Source organism: Halichoeres trimaculatus, unplaced genomic scaffold (genome assembly GCF_033239565.1).
Source record: "Halichoeres trimaculatus isolate MK-OKI-2021-1 unplaced genomic scaffold, fHalTri1.1 fHalTri1_scaffold_3, whole genome shotgun sequence".
NCBI classification, from domain to species: Eukaryota; Metazoa; Chordata; class Actinopteri; order Labriformes; family Labridae; genus Halichoeres; species Halichoeres trimaculatus.
Window position 1 is genome coordinate 40,514,368 of NW_027437181.1, and position 17,773 is coordinate 40,532,140.

Genomic DNA, 17,773 nt, shown 5'->3' on the forward strand with positions numbered 1-17,773 from the left:
ATTTTGAGGCTAACAGCATCTTATCTTTTTCAATTTAATAAAGTATGAAACATCTCTGAGACATGCACTGTGGGAGGAAGGAGTGTGTGATTTTTAATGTAGCAAAATCTTTTGTCTTGGTAACGCCTCAAACACACCAGATATGTCTGCAGTCCAACTCCATTCTGTTACCTGTTGACTACGACTGTCAACTCACACCAATGTATGTTCAGTCCAACAAGTGACTGACAGACAGCTGGAGTCACAGACCATGGAGCTCCCACACTTCCCACTGATCAGTCTCTCTTCAACCACGTTGGGCTGTGAAACCTCAAACCTGTGACTCCTGGTCTGGCTCCAAACATTACCTCAGTTTGTTGATGTAGTCACGATAAATATGAACTGGTTTTGACAGTTTGCTTTATTTTGAAAGTCTCTGGTTGTTTTTAGGAGTGGATCCAGTGTAAGTTGACAGACTGACTTGAGTGGAAATGTGTCTGATCTGTTGCTGTGACGGGGCTGAGACGGACTGCAGACCCATCAGCCCTTAGAGATGGCACTGGGTCTGTCTCATATTTTGGGAGCTGTAGGTTAACAGAGGGAAAACCAAAACAAGCTGTTATAGCAGAAGTGCTGACGAGGACATCTGGACTCCTAAAGGATGAAGGAGATCTCTGTAACAACAGAAGGTCAGGACCACGACGTGTGGCTGTCTGATGCTGGAGCTTGATGGCACCTGTCACATGTAAGATTAATACTTCCAAACGTCTTAGCTAATCTGATTATAGAGAAGTGTGTACGATGAACAGTTCAGCATTGTATTGGTCTGTGTTAGCAGAAAATGAAGAGGAGTGGACTCATGGGTCAGAAATCTCTTCACCCTGGTCCTCTTCACAGTGGGACTTCATATCCGCCTCTAAAGAGGAGGGATGCAGGGAGGAAATGAGAGGTGGTACCCTTACACAATGTGAGAGTATCAGGAGTGTACCTAAAGGAGCGGGGTCTGGAAGGTTGGGGGTTTATCATTTTGGAGAAAACTTCAGATTTGCAAGTATCTAAAAAAGATCTGATTTAGAAAGTGGAAATTATTCAGATGACTGTTGAAATGATGCCACTATGTTACCTCAACAAAGATCTTTAAATGATGTAATACCTGAGGTGGGCCAGGAAAGAAAACCTGAATCCATCAAAGGAGCAGGAGAAGCCGGGGGTGGGCTGTGACTGGGGCCGAAAAGAAAAGGACTGTGAGCCTCAGAGCGTCTCTCCTGAGGACGTCCCTCTGACACATGGTCCCACAGGGCTCAGATCACCCCTCGAGGACCTGCTTCTCTCCTCTGCTCTGTTCCTCTGTCTCATAAACATCACAACACAGCGCCAGTGTGTGTGTGTGTGTGTGTGTGTGTGTACATGAGGAGGTTTTATCGTCTCCTCACCTACCCGTATGTACGCTCAGACACCAGGAAACCACCGACCAATCACTGCCCTCTGTTGGCACAGACGTCGTTGTTAACCCTCCCTCTTCATAAAGTTCAAAGGCTCTCATGTTAAATCTACAGGTGTGTGTGTGTGTGTGTGTGTGTGTGTGTGTGTGTGTGTGTGTGTGTGTGTGTGTGTGTGTGTGTGTGTGTGTGTGTGTGTGTGTGTGTGTGCCCTGCACACTAAGCAGACAATAGGGCAGAGCACGCAGGGGGCAGGCTCTATCTTTAGTCTGGTTTACAGCCCCTAACAGGGCCGGCCTTGGTCTGGTCCTGCAGAAAGTTGTCATTCTGTCATTCTTTGGGGCCAGTTTTAGCCCGGCTGCAGATGAATCGGGGGCAGAAATACTTGTGTTGAGGAGCTGTGTGGACACCTGTCCTGCTCTGAGCCAGGCCAAGGTGCAGCAGATCTCGGTCCAGCAGCCAGGACGGCAGATATGGAGGAAAACTACGAAGCAGCTTCTCTAATCTCAAGTTTGCTCTTCAAAATTAACACTCGAGTACATGTTTGTGTTTGTTATTTTCAGCATTATTTGTTCAAAAATAATCATAAAAGTATTACAAAGCAGTTTGAAAACTATTAAGAATTAATTTAGATAAAGTAATTCACTTTGTGTGTGTCTGAGAAATCCGCACCAACTGTGTTACCCATTGAAAAAAACCCTATAAATCAGCAATGGTTGTCCCCAAAGTCACATGACCCAAATCAGCTGAGGTCCCATCCTTTTTGGTGTGAACCTTGAAGAAAGTGTGTCATGTTTCAGCTCCTCCTCATCAATATCTCATCAGAATGATTGCCTGTACATGGGGCGCATTGACTGTTCATCAACTGTGTTACCAACATTTTCTGCTCTTCTTACTGTAGATGTTATAAAGAGCAAACTGTGAAGAAAAGGAGCTTAAATATGAGCTGATGGAGGTCAGGTGGTGACATGTTCAGGGTCTGCAGTTAGCACATGGGACAAAAAATGGAGGAAATGTCGACTGTGTTAGCATCACTAAATGTAGAGTTGTAGAGTCATGTTTCTCTCTTCTTGTCCTGTCAGCTGGTTACTGGGATTTTTGAGCCATAATTCATTTAAATTTTGTCTAAACTGTGATAGAAATGATGAGGGACATTTCTAGGGAGCGTAGTCTGACAGAGAAATGTTGAATAACTCTAAATTCAGTATAATATGGATTAAAGCTAAAACAATAGTCACAACTTTTCTCCATAACACAAAATTATGCTCCAATTTTTTATTTTTCATATTTTTCATATGAATTTCATATGAATTTTCATATGCTCGTCTGCCGGTTTCCTCTGCACTCAGACAGGGCCATATTTTACTTGACCAAAAACACAAATAAACGGACTCCCACCAAAAAATCGGATATCGGTCTGCATTCACGCTTTATTCAAAGTGAATAGTTTTTTTTAGCTACGTTTTTTGTGTGTGAAAGTAATATGCTGAAAATTCTCTAAATAAAGCGTGAATGCAGACTGATATCAGATTTTTTGGTGGGAGTCCGTTTATTTGTGTTTTTGGTCAAGAAAAATATGGCCCCGTCTGAGTGCAGAGGAAACCAGCAGAGGAGCAGGGAGGGGGTGTTTGGTGTGAGCGCTCTGGGCTTCTGCTGCACAAAATCACTGCTGTAGGGGTAATTTCTGCCCTAAACCTTGTGATAGGACCCAACTTGTTCCATCCCAGAGAATCACTTTAAGCTTGCAAACTAATTATTTTAATGCATTCCAGGTTTAAACTTAGCAAACAATAGAATGAAATTAATAAAGTATTTTTTCCTCCTTGCCATGCTAAATATTTTCCTAATTATACGATCACTCATAGGCATGTCTTCACTGTGTGTAAGTGGCTCCCTGCTTTCAGTGTCTGCAGACAGCTGAACAGACAGAAAACTGGCCTTGGTGGTAAAATGAGAGTGGGTGATGATGTTCATTAGAGTCCCAGCTGGCTGACCAGTGTGGACGCACGCTCACCCTGCACGGACTCTAATGTGCATAATGACCAGCTCACTATGATCCTGCTCATCACCCAGCTGATCTAAGGTCCCCACATCAACAGATCCATCCCATCCTCCTGCTTTTTACTTTAACATCAGACTGAAGATTTCAGATCAAACCTGACGTGTACCTGTGTGTCTGATGTTACGTACGTAAAAAGAAGAGTAATGAATACACACAGGGTGCAGAGCTGATAGACTAAAGGGAAGCACTGAAAAACTGAACCAAGTTTGTCTAAAAAAGCCAAAAAGGAGATTCTCCCAGGTTATAAAACCTCCACTGAGGTTTCTGCACAACTCAACATGAGACTGAAGGAGCATCTAGAAGAGCAGGACAGAAAAACCCACTGAGATCCAGATCTCTTTAACAGGCGTGGCCAAGAAGTGCCCTAAGCCCTGTTCCCACCAAGCGGTTCAGCTCAGCTCATCTCGGTATGGCTCGCATTCTGTGGCGTTTTCACAGAGTGAAACCGGGACAGGTCCCTAAATCACTGACCCGTACCGTCCCACTTTTTGAAACTTGTGTTGGGGTGCCAGACGTACTGGTCCAAACCCCAGAAGGTGGAGCTAGAAACACTGCAGTCCCCTGTGAAAGTGGCTGCTGTATTTCTCCTGGTGGCACACAGCTGTTTATAAAGAAGACAAACTGCTGGATGTCCTCCATCCTTGCTCTTTGTTTGCTGTGTCACATTTTTCTTCACTGTTGGTTTTATTGGCGGGGTACACTGAGTCGTGCTGCTGTGCCATCGTGCTATTGGCCTTTGGCTTTCACACCGCCTACCAAGAAAAGCACAGTTGGCTGTGGAAACACATACAGGACCAGGCTTTACTGACCCACCGTGCACCAAACTGTACTGAACCAGACTGGACTGTTGGTGGAAACGGGGCTTTATGGAGCACGTCTAGTGCTGAGGAGCAGCTCGTTACCAAACTTAGCTGCTTCGTTTCCTGTCTTGAACATCTTTCCAAACAAATCAGCAGCCTACAAGGCATATTTTCTATATTACACCACCTTTTCTTTGTGGGCGTGATAAAGACAAACCAGGGAAAGAAATTTCAGAAGAACCACCAGCACAGCTTGCTGAGTGTCCCAGGATGCTTTGCCTCCAAAGTGGACAGCTCTAAACAGAGTGGAAACTTATCCTCAGCCAGGCTGCGCTGTGTGTAGAGGGTCCACACCAAGAGACAATCCAGCAACCCATGAAAGGATGAATATGTTTCATGACTGAGTTTAATCCACACATATGGCTTTAGTTTGCCTTTAGAGATCAATTCATACCCATTAAAGGACGTATGGACGAGCAGAGTTCAGGCTGTTACAGGCTACTGTCAGGAAAGAGTCATTATTCACTATTTTTAGTGTTGTTGGTAAAAACACTCAGAGACGCAGCATCACATGGTCATATTCTTTTATTGAAAACAATTCAGTGTCATAAAAGATCTCACAAAAATACATAAAACACACAAAACATCATGAATCATCCCCATGTGTTAGTCATGTGCACAGCACATACAGTGAGACATCTCATCAGTGCCTGTATAAAACTACAGGACCACAAAATGATAAACATTAAATGATAAACAGGCATCATAGACCACAGGACTCAGAATCAGCATCACTACTGCCCCCCCTGAACAGACTGACATGGATTCAACAGCTCAGCAACAAAACCTGTCTTTAAAGATACCCTCAGTGATTTTCATTCACCACACACACAAACCCCCCAGCTCCTGTTCGCTCTGATTTCTCATCTCTGATCTGAGGGATCCTCTGAATCCACTGAAGTCAAAGTGTGTATCTGTAACGATCTGTCCTCCTGCAGGTGGACCTGACCCCCTGAAGGCCTCAAAGCAGACAGACTGCAGACTTTGACCCCCCCCCCATCTCCCTGACTGAAGCTGGCTAACCAAATGAGCTGTTAGAGAGAGGGCTGGTCCTGGGTCAGTGACAGAGGGCAGAGAGGTTTTCTTCTACAAACACGATGCCGGCATGCAAAGCAGTGATACTGAAGAGCAGCCAGCCCAGCTGTGACTCTTTGGGTTACCTGCATGCTGGGCTGCTGACTGGCTGCTGACCGGCTGCTGACTGGCTGAGAGCGTCTGGGAGCATGGAGGGAGGATTATAGAGAATAAACTGAAACAGAAGATGTTTCAGGACTGGTTCTGACAATGTGCACAAAGGCACGTAGAGTATGTCGCAGCCTGCAGAGCTCACAGGAGCCTGAACATCCACGCTGGTTTGCACGAATCACAGTCTTAAGCCGCCACAGTTTGCATGATATTTGCTTGAGCTATTTGCAACTTAATACCTAGCCTGTGCATTCAGCGTGGCCCGCCTCAGTGCTAATGCATCAGTACTTCTGCAGGCACTCACGCTCAGCAGAGAAAACAGTACTATCATGACAGAGTGTGAGTGTGTTTTTGAAGCTGCTGCTCGGGACCAGCAGGAGTTAGAGGAATGTTCAAACAGAGATTCATAACCTCTGCAATAAAAAATATGTCAAACCCAAAACAAACATCCAATAATAAATAAGCACAGGCTGAGTGCGGTCACCTTACTCTGCCCAGGGCTCTGAGTTGTTGATAAGTGATTCATTTATTATCACAGTGAACCAAACACAAACTGGGACTGCACACAGAAACTTCCAGACAGGCCTGTTGGTTTAAAAGTGCTCCCCCCGAAACGAATACCAGCACCTTCAGTTACTCAGAAGTTCTATTTACAAATATATAAAGAAAAATATAGGGTTACTGGCCCGAGCATATAGTACAGTCCAACAGCTGTCCGTAAATATTTCTCCCATGATTATCCTTTCTAAAAGTAAATCACTGGGTAAAGATAGCCGGAACGTGACAAGGCGCAACTAGGACAACATGGCCACCAGAGCCGGGCTGAAGTCAACTGCAGGGACAGGCAGAGACAGACAGAGGAGGGGCAGGGGCAGGGACAGAAGACACAGTCTCTGGAAAATGGTCTGAGTAATGAAATCCTTCTGCTTTAGGAAGTGAAATCAGAGCTTGTAGCAGGAGATTGGAAATTAGTTGAGCTGGAAGTGTGCCTAAGTTTGTCTCCTCAACAATGTTTATATTTGGGTTTATTTTATCCTGAGTGGTTGTTGTTCATCACGGCTGGAGGAAGTGAGCAGGGGGGAAACACTTAGACAGTGACACTGATGGATCGCCTGAGAAATCCCTTAAAAACTGAAGGAAGGCTGGGATCAAGATAGAAATATGGTTACAAAAATAGTTCATCTTCTTTGGAAATATGTCATCCTCTGTGCTGAGAGTCAAACGTTTGCTGTTTGCTGTGTGCAGCACGTTAGCTTAGCATGAAACCAAGGACAGGAAGAACTGCCGGCCTAACTCCAACCAGGTGAGAAGGACAAGCAGTGTGTCATCTGAGGGGATGCTGTGGCATAGTTCATAGTAAGACAACTTCAGCTGTCTTAATGCTAAGCTACGAACCATGCTACGTCACCATGGCTTCACCCAGTGGTTGGTGGAGTGCTACGCTGACTCATGGCTTTGGCTGGAGGCCCAAGACTGAGACGAGGTCAGTTCATGACCTGATGTTAGCATGAGCTGGGCTAGCTGGATGGTAGCTATGTGACATATAGGATGCTAACGGTGCCTGCCAAGTTTCCAAACCAGCAAAACAACCTTTCTGGTGTCTTTAAAGATGGAGTCTACAAGATTTTCCAACAAATAATGAAATATCAACTTTCACAGGAAAAGTCCTGCTCAATCTTCACTTCTAGGCCTCTAAGCATGTGTGTCAGTGTCTGAGTCTGCCTCAACCCCCTCCTCTGCCTGGATGTTGATGTTTCAGGACATTTCTGGGCGGAAACCAGGCATGGTAACATCAGCCTATCACAGTGCACTTAGTGTGTGTGAGTTTGAGTGTTGATGATGACAAGTGGAAGAAGCTATCCTGTGCAGCTACAATAAAGGACAGAGCAAGAAGAGAGGAACACAACCAATGTGAAATGAAACACCAAACAGATAAAACTTTTTCCTAAATGAGGGGGAAGCTTGGCTCCACTTTCACTCATTTTTAGGCACTTGGAGAGCAGCATTGGACAAAGAGCGATGTGAGTTAGCTTTCTGCTAACCAGGTATGTGTCAAATACCTGTGATTAGCTTGTGCTAACATGCCAAGTCAGGTACACAGCTCTTAAGTTTTTCCCACATAGAAAGGTGATGCTACAGGTGGTTGCTGGGCTAGTGATGTGTTCATGAAGCTTCGGTCAGAGGCAGCTGGTGTGGGTGGCCACTGGCACTGAGCCAAGGAGGAGGAGCCCAGTTTGAAAGTTGTGTTTACTAACAAGTAACAACAACTCCTGCAGACCCTTCCTTTAAATAAAACAGAACACTAAGCCAGAATTTGTTCAGGGCGCCATGGTTAATGCTCTCCTGCTTTGTGCTCTGTGTGACCCTGGATCCATAGTTTACGTACTGAAGAAGACTTAAAGCTAGAGCTCGAGACCTTACCCTGTCCCTGAGCCTCTCCGCACATTTTGGAGTGAGCCAGAGCAGAGTCAGGTCAACTCATTCAGCCCCGGATATCAGCAGACTTCATGTACCAATACGTTATTTTTGAGTCATCCACAAGTGATTTGTCATGTTATTTGGAAGGTCTGTGAATGACACCTTATGAAAAAACTGCCATACAGTTACAACCGTCTCTCAGCAGCAGCTGGATAAAAAATGAAAGCTTCATCGACTATTTCAACACAACCCACACAGGAGCACAGAGAAGCTGTTTGCTCTGCAGGTTTACTGGGAGATGCAGCAGCCAGGGCCTGTGTGGTAACCCAGCCATTAGCAATGAAAACAGACTGTTTGTGGAAATAAAGAATAAGGATTATTGGTATCTGTGAGCCAGGCTAACTCCCCAACAGAGCATTGAATTTAATGGAGGTAGACCTCACCATCACAGGCACTAACAGCTGGATTACCACACCTGTTCAGCTTGACATATGACGTTTTGCACCTGCCAAGCTTTTTTGGTCAATTTGCAGTTATGCATGTGGCTAACGCTGCAGCCAAATGGGCCGTTCCACAACGCTAGGCTAAAGTCCCATTTCCACCAGGCAGTTCAGCTCAGTTTGTCTCAGTAAGGCACTCATTTTGTGGTGTTTCCTTTGACTAAGACCAGGACAGATCCCCTATTTACCTGCTAATTTGGACCCTTCTATTAGGGTGCCAGACATACCAATCAGACCCCAGAAGGCGGAGCTAGAAACACTATAGTCTTTTGATTGGTCAAAGAATTGTGTGACATGTGACAGCAGTAAGTAGTGGTGCGTTCGAGGCAACCCGTAACTCGTATATTTCCCACCTGTAACTTGTGAAAATACCCTGGAACGGCAGTCGAACTCGTAACATATGACCCGTAAACTCGAACCAGATTGATTCACTCCGAGTTACGACTTGTGACGTCACATCTGTACCAAAACAATATGGCAGCCTCTAGGGATGCGGTAGTGCAGTGAGAAATAGACTTTACAACAATGTGAAGTAAATTTGAATGTTGCAATCACAATTTACACACACGATTATGTACTATTATCTGTTATGTGTCCAAGACAGTGGACAAATGTGTCGCTGACACGAAATAGCTAATAGCGAGAGAGAGAGAGGGAGGGAGGGAGGGAGAGAGAGAGAGCTTTAATCACTGGGCTACAAGTGTAAACTTCTAGTCTGATGTTCACACATTGCACATTGGCAGCAACTCTGGCGTTCAGTGCATTAATCAACAAAAATTACACTTTAAAATAACGACATATACTGTGAGATATAAAGTAAATACCTCATGCACCGTTTCCCCTCCTCTGTTTCACTTAAATAAAGAACTTGCAGGCTCCTTTGGTAAATTGAAATGACCAAGCATAGATCTTAGAATTTCTGCCATGCGGGTTCGTTTACATCCCAGAATTCCTTGCGCTCAAACCAAAGTCGTAAATTGCCTGGAACGCTTTCAGGTCAGAACTTGGAGATTTCAACTGGGAAACATACGATTTACGGGTTGCCTCGAACGCACCATAGGAACAACATCTTGAAACAAAGGTCTCTGCAACAAAGAGCCACATGCTTATCACAAAGAAATGTTGGATGTCCTCCAATGTTGCTCTTTGTTTACTGTGCACATTTCTTCTTTGTTGGATTTATTAAGGGGGTACACTGTGTTGTGCTGCTTGTCATGCTATTACATTGCTCACACGCCTTTTGGCATCTAGCCTATACGCTCCCTACCAAGAAAAGCAGGATATGGCTTTACCGGCCCGACCCGTACCAAACTGTGCTGATCTGTACCAGTCGCTTGGTGGAAACAGGGCTTTAGACTGATGGTTTGTGTAATGACTGAACGTGTGTACATCTGTGTAAGTCTGTGTCTGAACCAGGCTCTCACCATGGGTCTTGAATGATGCAGGTTCATAGTACTCCCATGTGAATTTCCCTTCCCTTTAACAGCCAATTATAACACAGGAAGATGTATTTTAGACTGAAGTAAGGTGTGTCTAAGTGAAACAACCCAGCTTGGTTTTTCCTCCTCACACAGAGATGACAAACATTTGTCTCACATCAAATATCTGTTGGACTGTCACACAGCACCCCGCACAGACCCTGCAGGCCAGTCAATCCCCTCAGACCAGCAGAAATAACTGGACTCAAAGAATCCACAGTCAAGGCTGTGTCTCTGTCACATTTCAGCTCTGTGACCTTGCCTTTAAACTCCCAAATTCTCCCCTTATATAATGTCAGAGAGGATGCCTCTCTATCTGCAGTGCTATGGCTCTGACTGAGATGGATGGCAGAAAAGTTCAGAGTTCACCCCCCTTGGCAGAGCTATAAACAGCCCAGAGAGGGCGGTGGGGGCTCCTCTCCCTCCGCTCTGCAGTAGTAAGATGATCCTGTTTCAATTAGGCTCCAGTGCCACACAAAGGAGCTGGCGTGTTGGGCAATCAGAGCGCCGTCTGACACAGATTCTGTTAACAGATCTGGACTCAGAAGTCTTTTAAATATAAAAAAAGTGATCAAGAAGTCAAAGTGTGAAATGTGCACTGCTCGTTTTCATTTCAGTGCAAAACATCAAAAAATCATCACATAGCAGCAAGTTTCTCTTAAATTAGAAAATAAAAACATAAATAATCTTTAACCTCTGCCCCATAGCGCTCAGGGAAACAGCCCTTCCTAGAAAAATACAAAATCATGGTTTAACATAAATAAGACGGATAAATCCAGAGATCAGATACACCTGTGTAAAGCTGGTGGTGAAAGTGCATCATGGTTTGAGGTGAAGTCTGTGATGCTTTAGATTCTGGGTAAGAAATGCGTCACTGTCATGGCGGGGGACACCCGGTTTCCTCTTTTTGTTTTGCCGTTCTTACTCAGGCCGATGAACATCCTCGGGTAGGCGGCCGACTCGTAGGCGTTGTAGTTGTTGGCGAGGAGCTTCTCCCTGAACTTACACTCGTTGTTGAAGTGCAGCTGAAAGAGAGCAGATAGAAAAGATATAAGGCTGATTTCAAAAATGTGGATTGTTCAACAGCAAAGACAAAACAAAGCTGCGGGGAATTTTGGATATTGTTCGCAGCGATTAGCATCAAACAATCACGTTATTTCTGAGAGCTGGAACATTGTAGTGGCTGTTTCTGTCACCAAACTCAGACTGAGGACGATGAATGCTGTGAGAGGGGCAGGACGCGGGACACCAGGCTCTCTATGTGCTGCTGTTTACTGTACTCTTTAAAGGACCAGTACGTGCTGTTCCTCTGCCAACTGATGGTTTGGATCCATCATTTGTTAAAACAGCATCAGTGTTTTGGAAATTCATCACTCAGTTTTGAACTGAACCTGTTAACATCAATAAAACTCAACTGACACATTTGGTCTGAGAAGAACTCAAGGGTGGGACTGGAGCTCTGTCCCGACTCGGCCTGTCTTGTTTTTCATCCACTGGACTCCAGGAGAATTTGTGTAAAAAAATATATGCAAATAGAGTAAAGAGTAGACTTTTTATTTGTCAGGTCTGCTTCAAACAGAAAACTTAACTGACTTCTCACAAAGTGAGTTTTGTTTCAGTCTTTCTGGTCAAAATGAAGATATCAGAAAAGTTTCACTGCTGTCAGACTTTAAAGGCGTGGCCTACTCATGAGCACTCATTAATTCTGGGAATTTTTTTCAGGGAAATGTGTTACAGGGTGAACATTTGTGCCTTTGTTTTTCACATCAATCAAATTTAACTGGAAACACTGAGAGAAACACCTTTCATGAAGTGCAGCTTAAGTGGCTTTTTGTCGTCTTTGCATTGGTAGTCCGTATTTACTCTTTATGTCTCATTTGTTGATCAAAGTGACAAAACTATTTACATCTGTAGTTGTGTTTTTTACTATTTTTGCTCATGTGTGTTTCCACGGATCTTCTGTGTAACCATGGTCACGTTGTTCAGACAAAGTTCAGCAGTTAGCAGCCTGTAGTATGTCGATGCTAACCTGTGCTAGGGCCAATGTTCCCCACGAGCTGAAGAGAAGGAGGCGAGGACGACATGCTGGCACTGTGTTGTGAGCTAGAGACAACATCAACCTGTTCTTAGACCCATTGTTAAAGAGAATGTACGATCTTCCTCCAAAAAGATGAGCTAACCGTGCTAACTCAGCACCAGAGGGAATACCAGAGGGTGCTGTAGCATCATGCTAGCCACAGAGACATGGATATTTAGCAAACACTGGGTATGATCCCCACATGAGAGGCAGTTCACCTGCTGCGGTCCAACAGGACAAATGAGAGCAAGACTGAACAGACGGGTAAAGAAGACCAGCTTTGTCTTGAGCTGTCGTCTGGACCCTCTGGACCATGTGGACCATGTGGACCCTCTGGGGGTGGTGCCTTTAGGAGACTGATGGTCAAGCTGTTGCCTCAGAGGTTGCTCAGAAGACTTTTTACCTTAGTGTTAGGCTTCATATGTTTATATTTCTGTCCAAGTCACTTTTACTTTATTATTCTATTTGATATATTCTTACCTAAAGCTTTTCACTGTAAACTTTCTTGTTTTCTGCTGTAAATCTGTAAATTTCCCTCAGATAAAACAAAAGTTAAATACATCTTATCTCATCTTATCCTATCCTATCTTATCTGACCTGATTCAGTGTTGACCCTGGAGCACACAGTCATGGACCAACAGAAGCTGATGTTGTCAGTTATCACTTGTTCGCCATCAGTGTCATGGCCTCTGTAGTTTGAGCGGAGTTTAGGGAGAGCTGTAACTACCTGGTTTCAATTTGCAGCCCACTGCTACCTTTCACTAAACCGGACACTCTGCTCCTTCAAGTCAACGTGAAAGCAGTAAAAACATCTGTCCCTCCGACACAACGAGCTGAAGACACAGACACAGCCAGCAGCTCTTTTCATTTCCACAGGAGAAGGCACATACATGTTGCAGAGCCGTCACTGTGTGTAACCATGTGTGAGTGTGTGTGTAAGTGAAGCCCCTACTGTGGGTTTTCCTCACACACTGGGTCTCCAATGTTACACCATCATCATGAATGTCTACCAACCAAACTGCCACAGTCAGACATCAGAGTGACCATACGGCCAGTCCTCACTTGGTATTTCTGTGCAGCTTGAAGTTTGTCATCAGCTGATACAGCCTGAATCTGAGTTTGATCCAATTTTACAACAAGTCCAAAGAGCTGCACAGATAAATCAACCTCAGTTTTCCACAAACTTTAAGTGTCATGTCCTGTTTTTACTCCTGAACAAATCTGATTTTATTCATCAAATAAACCAAAGCAAAGTGTGTGTTTGGTGTGTGTGTGTGTGTGCGTGTGTGTGTGCTGAATCAGCTTGTGTTTGTGGGTACACTCACAGAGCCGTACAGCTTCCCTCTCCGGTTCATGGCCACAAAGAGTCCACTGCGGACGCCCAGCAGAGTCACCACGCCTCGCTCCACCGGAGAGATCTGCAGCAGACCTGAGGGAAGAAAACACACGCGTGCTCACACCAGTGATGATGATAATGATGGAGGAAATCAACCACACACACACACACACACACACACACACACAGACATGAACACACACACACACACACACTTACTCACTTTGATGCAGGTAGAAAAATAGGAAACAAAGCACACACACACACACACACACACACACACACACACACACACACACACACACACACACACACACACACACACAGTGATGCTCAGGTACTGGGCTGCTGAAGAATGGCATTGAGCAGCACTGATCTAATGAAACAGAGTGTGTGTGGTGGAGAATGGAGAAAGTGTTTTTCTGCAGAGTTCAGCTCCACATCAGCTCCTCTGGAGGAGTTCAAAGGAGCAGGGATGAAAACACAGAGTCCAGGTCTGATAAAAATGAACTAAGTCTGGTCTTTAAAGTGTGTTGTACAGAGATCCTGACATTAGTTTACAGAGTGAGTGTTTTTTAACCCCAGCTCTAATTCTTTAAAAGTTTTGTTTTAAATGTGTCCCTAGATTGTCGTGCCTAGTCTGAAATCAGTGAGGACTCTCATAAACCGGGTTTGTTCTCAGACTCAGGGGTCAGTCAGACCTCCACATGTCTCTGATAAAGGTCTGACTCCCCTCCTGTGGAGCGGCTGTGTCCGGGGGTTAATGTGTCTTTCAGGACGCCTCCGTCCTAACTTTAGGACCTGCCTGAGTCACAGCGAGCTCTGGTTACACACCAGCCCGGATCTGCTCAGCGGCACTCCGGCAGGACTCATGCAGATGTTGGTGCTCGGACAGGGATTGAGACCTCCACCTCTGATGCTGGGTCTGACGGAGCAGGTGCGGCTCAGGTATCAGGGGCTAGAGAGCGCGCTTTAATCACGGCGCTTTTCAAAGGATCGTTTTTCACTGTGGAGTTCAACTCTTCTCCTGTTGTTTTGGTGAGTGTAGGAGTGACAGGCTGTTTTCTTCCTCCTGAAGTTTGGACACGAATAATCAGCGTTTTACTACCTGTTAAGTTGGATGACTTACTGTGCCGGTTTTCGTTGTGGACTCCCGTTATCCTGCCGTCCGGTAACACCTGGATATGGAAGCCGATGCCTACGTTACAGTAGAGTCTCCGTAGACGCTTGATGCCCAACAGGTAGTCGCTGTCCCGGTTGATCTCCTCGCGCTTCTCCCCCGGGACCCGCGCCAGGGAGCGCGAGTATAGGGCCTCCCAGCGCTCCGCCGTCCCGTTCAGACCCGGGGCGCATCCCGCGAGTCCCACCACCAACCCCAGCACCAGGACCGTCCTCAGGGCCGCCAGAGAGCCCATCCCGGGTCTGGCTCTGAGAGCAGCCTCCCTGCGTTTGTCTTTCCAATGAAGAGAGAGTAAGACGAAGAAGACGCAGCGGCTCATTCCCAGACCGAGCGGCGCAGTGCGGAGCGAATGAGCGACATGGATCTGCATGAAGGCGCTGCAGCCATGCCGCTATATTTATACCTGCAGACGCATTACATCACACACACACACACACACACACACACACACACACACACACACACACACACACACACACACACACACACACACACTCATGTGCTTTCACATTCACCACGCTGTGCTGATGGGGGCTTCATTCAAACCAAATAATAGCGCTTATCTGACTGAAGTTGGGCGAATAAAAGAGTTTTTCTAATAAAGAACTTCTTTGTGTGAGGCTTCACTATCAGCCACAAAGTATCATAATTTATGTATGGGAGGATGTTAAATAGGAAACGGACTGTGGTGTCGAGACAGGAGACAGTTCTATAAATGAACAATAACAGGAAAAAACACGGGTCCAATCGACGCGATGAAAAAACGCGCTAACTTAAAGTGCGCTCCGGGGGAAATCATGTTCTTATACAACACAATGGAGAGACTAAATAGGGAGTCTGCGGGCTGATAAGGCTGTCATTGTGGTCCAGCACGGTGCATAGACACCCCTCTGCTCTCTGAACACTGTGTGAGATTATTTTTAGATCGTCGTGTAAAGGAGGGGTTCACCTATTTCTTAGAAAGTCTGAAAACTTTGGGGCGATGAGTTTTACCCTGATCCGGAGCTCTGATGTCGGTGTGTCTCCATCCAACATGTGGTAATTATTAATTATTTTAAAGTAAAATACCTGGAAATACTTCAAAACATCAAACACCCGACATTGAAGCATGTAGGGGAGACCGGGGCTGGCGTCGCACTTGTTCCTCCCGTTTCACCTCTCATCATGGACTCTGTACGGTGATAAAACATCAGCTCCCAAGTCATCATTAAAAAAATCACTTCAAGTTATTTCATAAACAAAAACTCTAAAATCAAACTTTTGATCATATCAAAGTTTAGAACCCTTCTATGATGTTCGGGTCAAATCAGACTGATTTACGACTTCATTCAAACATAATAAAAAAGAAAAAAAATTTCTCAAGGTCTTATGATATCCTCCACACCAGGCATTTGAACATATAAAATTGCTGATCACCACTTCCATTGAATTTTGACTGGTCCAATCAACTTTGAAACACCTGTGGTGTTCCCGGTCAAAAATGACCGGCATAGACAATGAATGGGTCTGTTCATCCATTAGATGGGATAATATCCCTGCAGACACACACATCCACAACCACCACCCCCTCTGCCCTCACGCACACACACACACACACACACACACACACACACACACACTCACACACACACACACACACACACACACACACACACACACACACACACACACACACACACACACACATTTAGGCTGAAGAATTAGGTGTCAATTATGGGAACCTGTCTCTCTCTTGCACGCTTGTGTGCCTATCCCTCCAAACTAATGCATCATACCTGTTCAAAGGCACATCAAACAAAACAGTTAAGTGTCTGTTTCTGTAACATGTCTCTTTCCCGCGCTTATGTGCCTATTCCTCCACAGGAACCACACTTTCCAGACTAAACAATGCATCACATCTTTTCACAGACACCCTCATAATCTTACATTTAAAAACTTGGTCCGTTTGGATAATTCTTCTAGTGTTCAGTGTCAATTCTTTGTATATTGACTGCATTCATAAATGTTCACTATGAGTTGGAGACATTGTTTACATCATTGGAAGGGTGTTAAATAAAATCTGTTGATGATTATGCTTGAATGATCTTTTTTGTGTTAATATAAGAGAAGTTAAACCAGACCAGACCGGTCAAATTATACCGGGAATATCAAAGTAAGGGGGGGGAGTGTGTGTGTGACACGAACATAATACAAAGGTTACGAACAATAACGTCACCCCCTTGTCAAATCAGTTGATCTCATAAACTGTTGGATGAACGTAGAGTTTTCCTCTGTTTCTGAATGGAAGTCAATGCTCAGAGAAAAGAAAGAAAAACAATCACAGAGAACTGGTTTAGGAGTAGACACTTGATGGTTTTTCAAACCAGTTTTCTACATCAAATAAGATTCCTCTGTCACATTCACAACTGGAAATGTTCGCATTAGACTGTTCCACCAACAAACCAATTAATTAACATTTTATTATATTTATTATCATATTGATCTATTTTGACCTTACTCCAACACACTGGTCCCCTCTGACACTCCATCTCAAACCATCACAGCACCTGACTGTACCTGCCTGTACCCCCCCCCCTGTCTCTGTCTCTCTGACACCAAAGCAGAATGAGCAACACTTAAAGACTAAATCCAGTTAAAGTTATTGAAAGGAGCCCAAGCAGCCAGAGATCACCTTCAATTCATGCTAAAGGATTTCAATAAAGGAAAATCAAACCTGAGAGGGCTGTTAGACTCAGATTTTACCTTTAACTTTTTTCAACGGTTTACAAGTGTTTCATTTTATCATCCAAGAAACTCCTGTCACACCTCTTTTTTTTTCTGTTAATCACAGACAGATGCTCAAGTTGATGCTAAAGTTGATGCTGCTGTCATGGGTCTAACTCTAAAAGAGAAAACTGATCACTCTTCTCCTCTAAAGACTGATCTATTTCTTTTCTTCTACTTTAATAGGTTTGCTTTAAAGTCATTGTACTGCAATTTAAACACTACCCCACTCCTCCAAACATTACAGTGCGCTTCCTTTTCTATGTTCCTCATGTGAACAAGCCCTGTCCAGAAAGGTTCCTGTTTTAATGAAGCAACCTGTGGGACTCTTGGTCTCTGGACTTTAAAACAGCTCAGAGCCCTGTGAGTGTTTTTAAGGTATCCATTCTTCCAGACCTGGACTACATTATCATTGTTATTATCATTGTTTAGATAACGTTTAATTTTTTTATTTTATTTCTTGAATATTTCCAGTATCTTTTTTTTATCCCTTAAG

The 17,773-nt window shown here is 44.6% G+C and overlaps 1 protein-coding gene across 1 annotated transcript; it reads right to left on the bottom strand.

The window, feature by feature from the left end:
- Positions 1-10,769: 10,769 nt before the first annotated feature.
- Positions 10,770-14,833, bottom strand: fgf4 (fibroblast growth factor 4). Its single transcript, XM_074666980.1, has 3 exons — positions 14,464-14,833; positions 13,324-13,427; positions 10,770-10,946 (listed from the first exon to the last, which is right to left on the bottom strand). Exons 1-3 carry the CDS (start codon positions 14,831-14,833, stop codon positions 10,770-10,772), a joined length of 651 nt encoding a protein of 216 aa, XP_074523081.1.
- Positions 14,834-17,773: the final 2,940 nt, after the last annotated feature.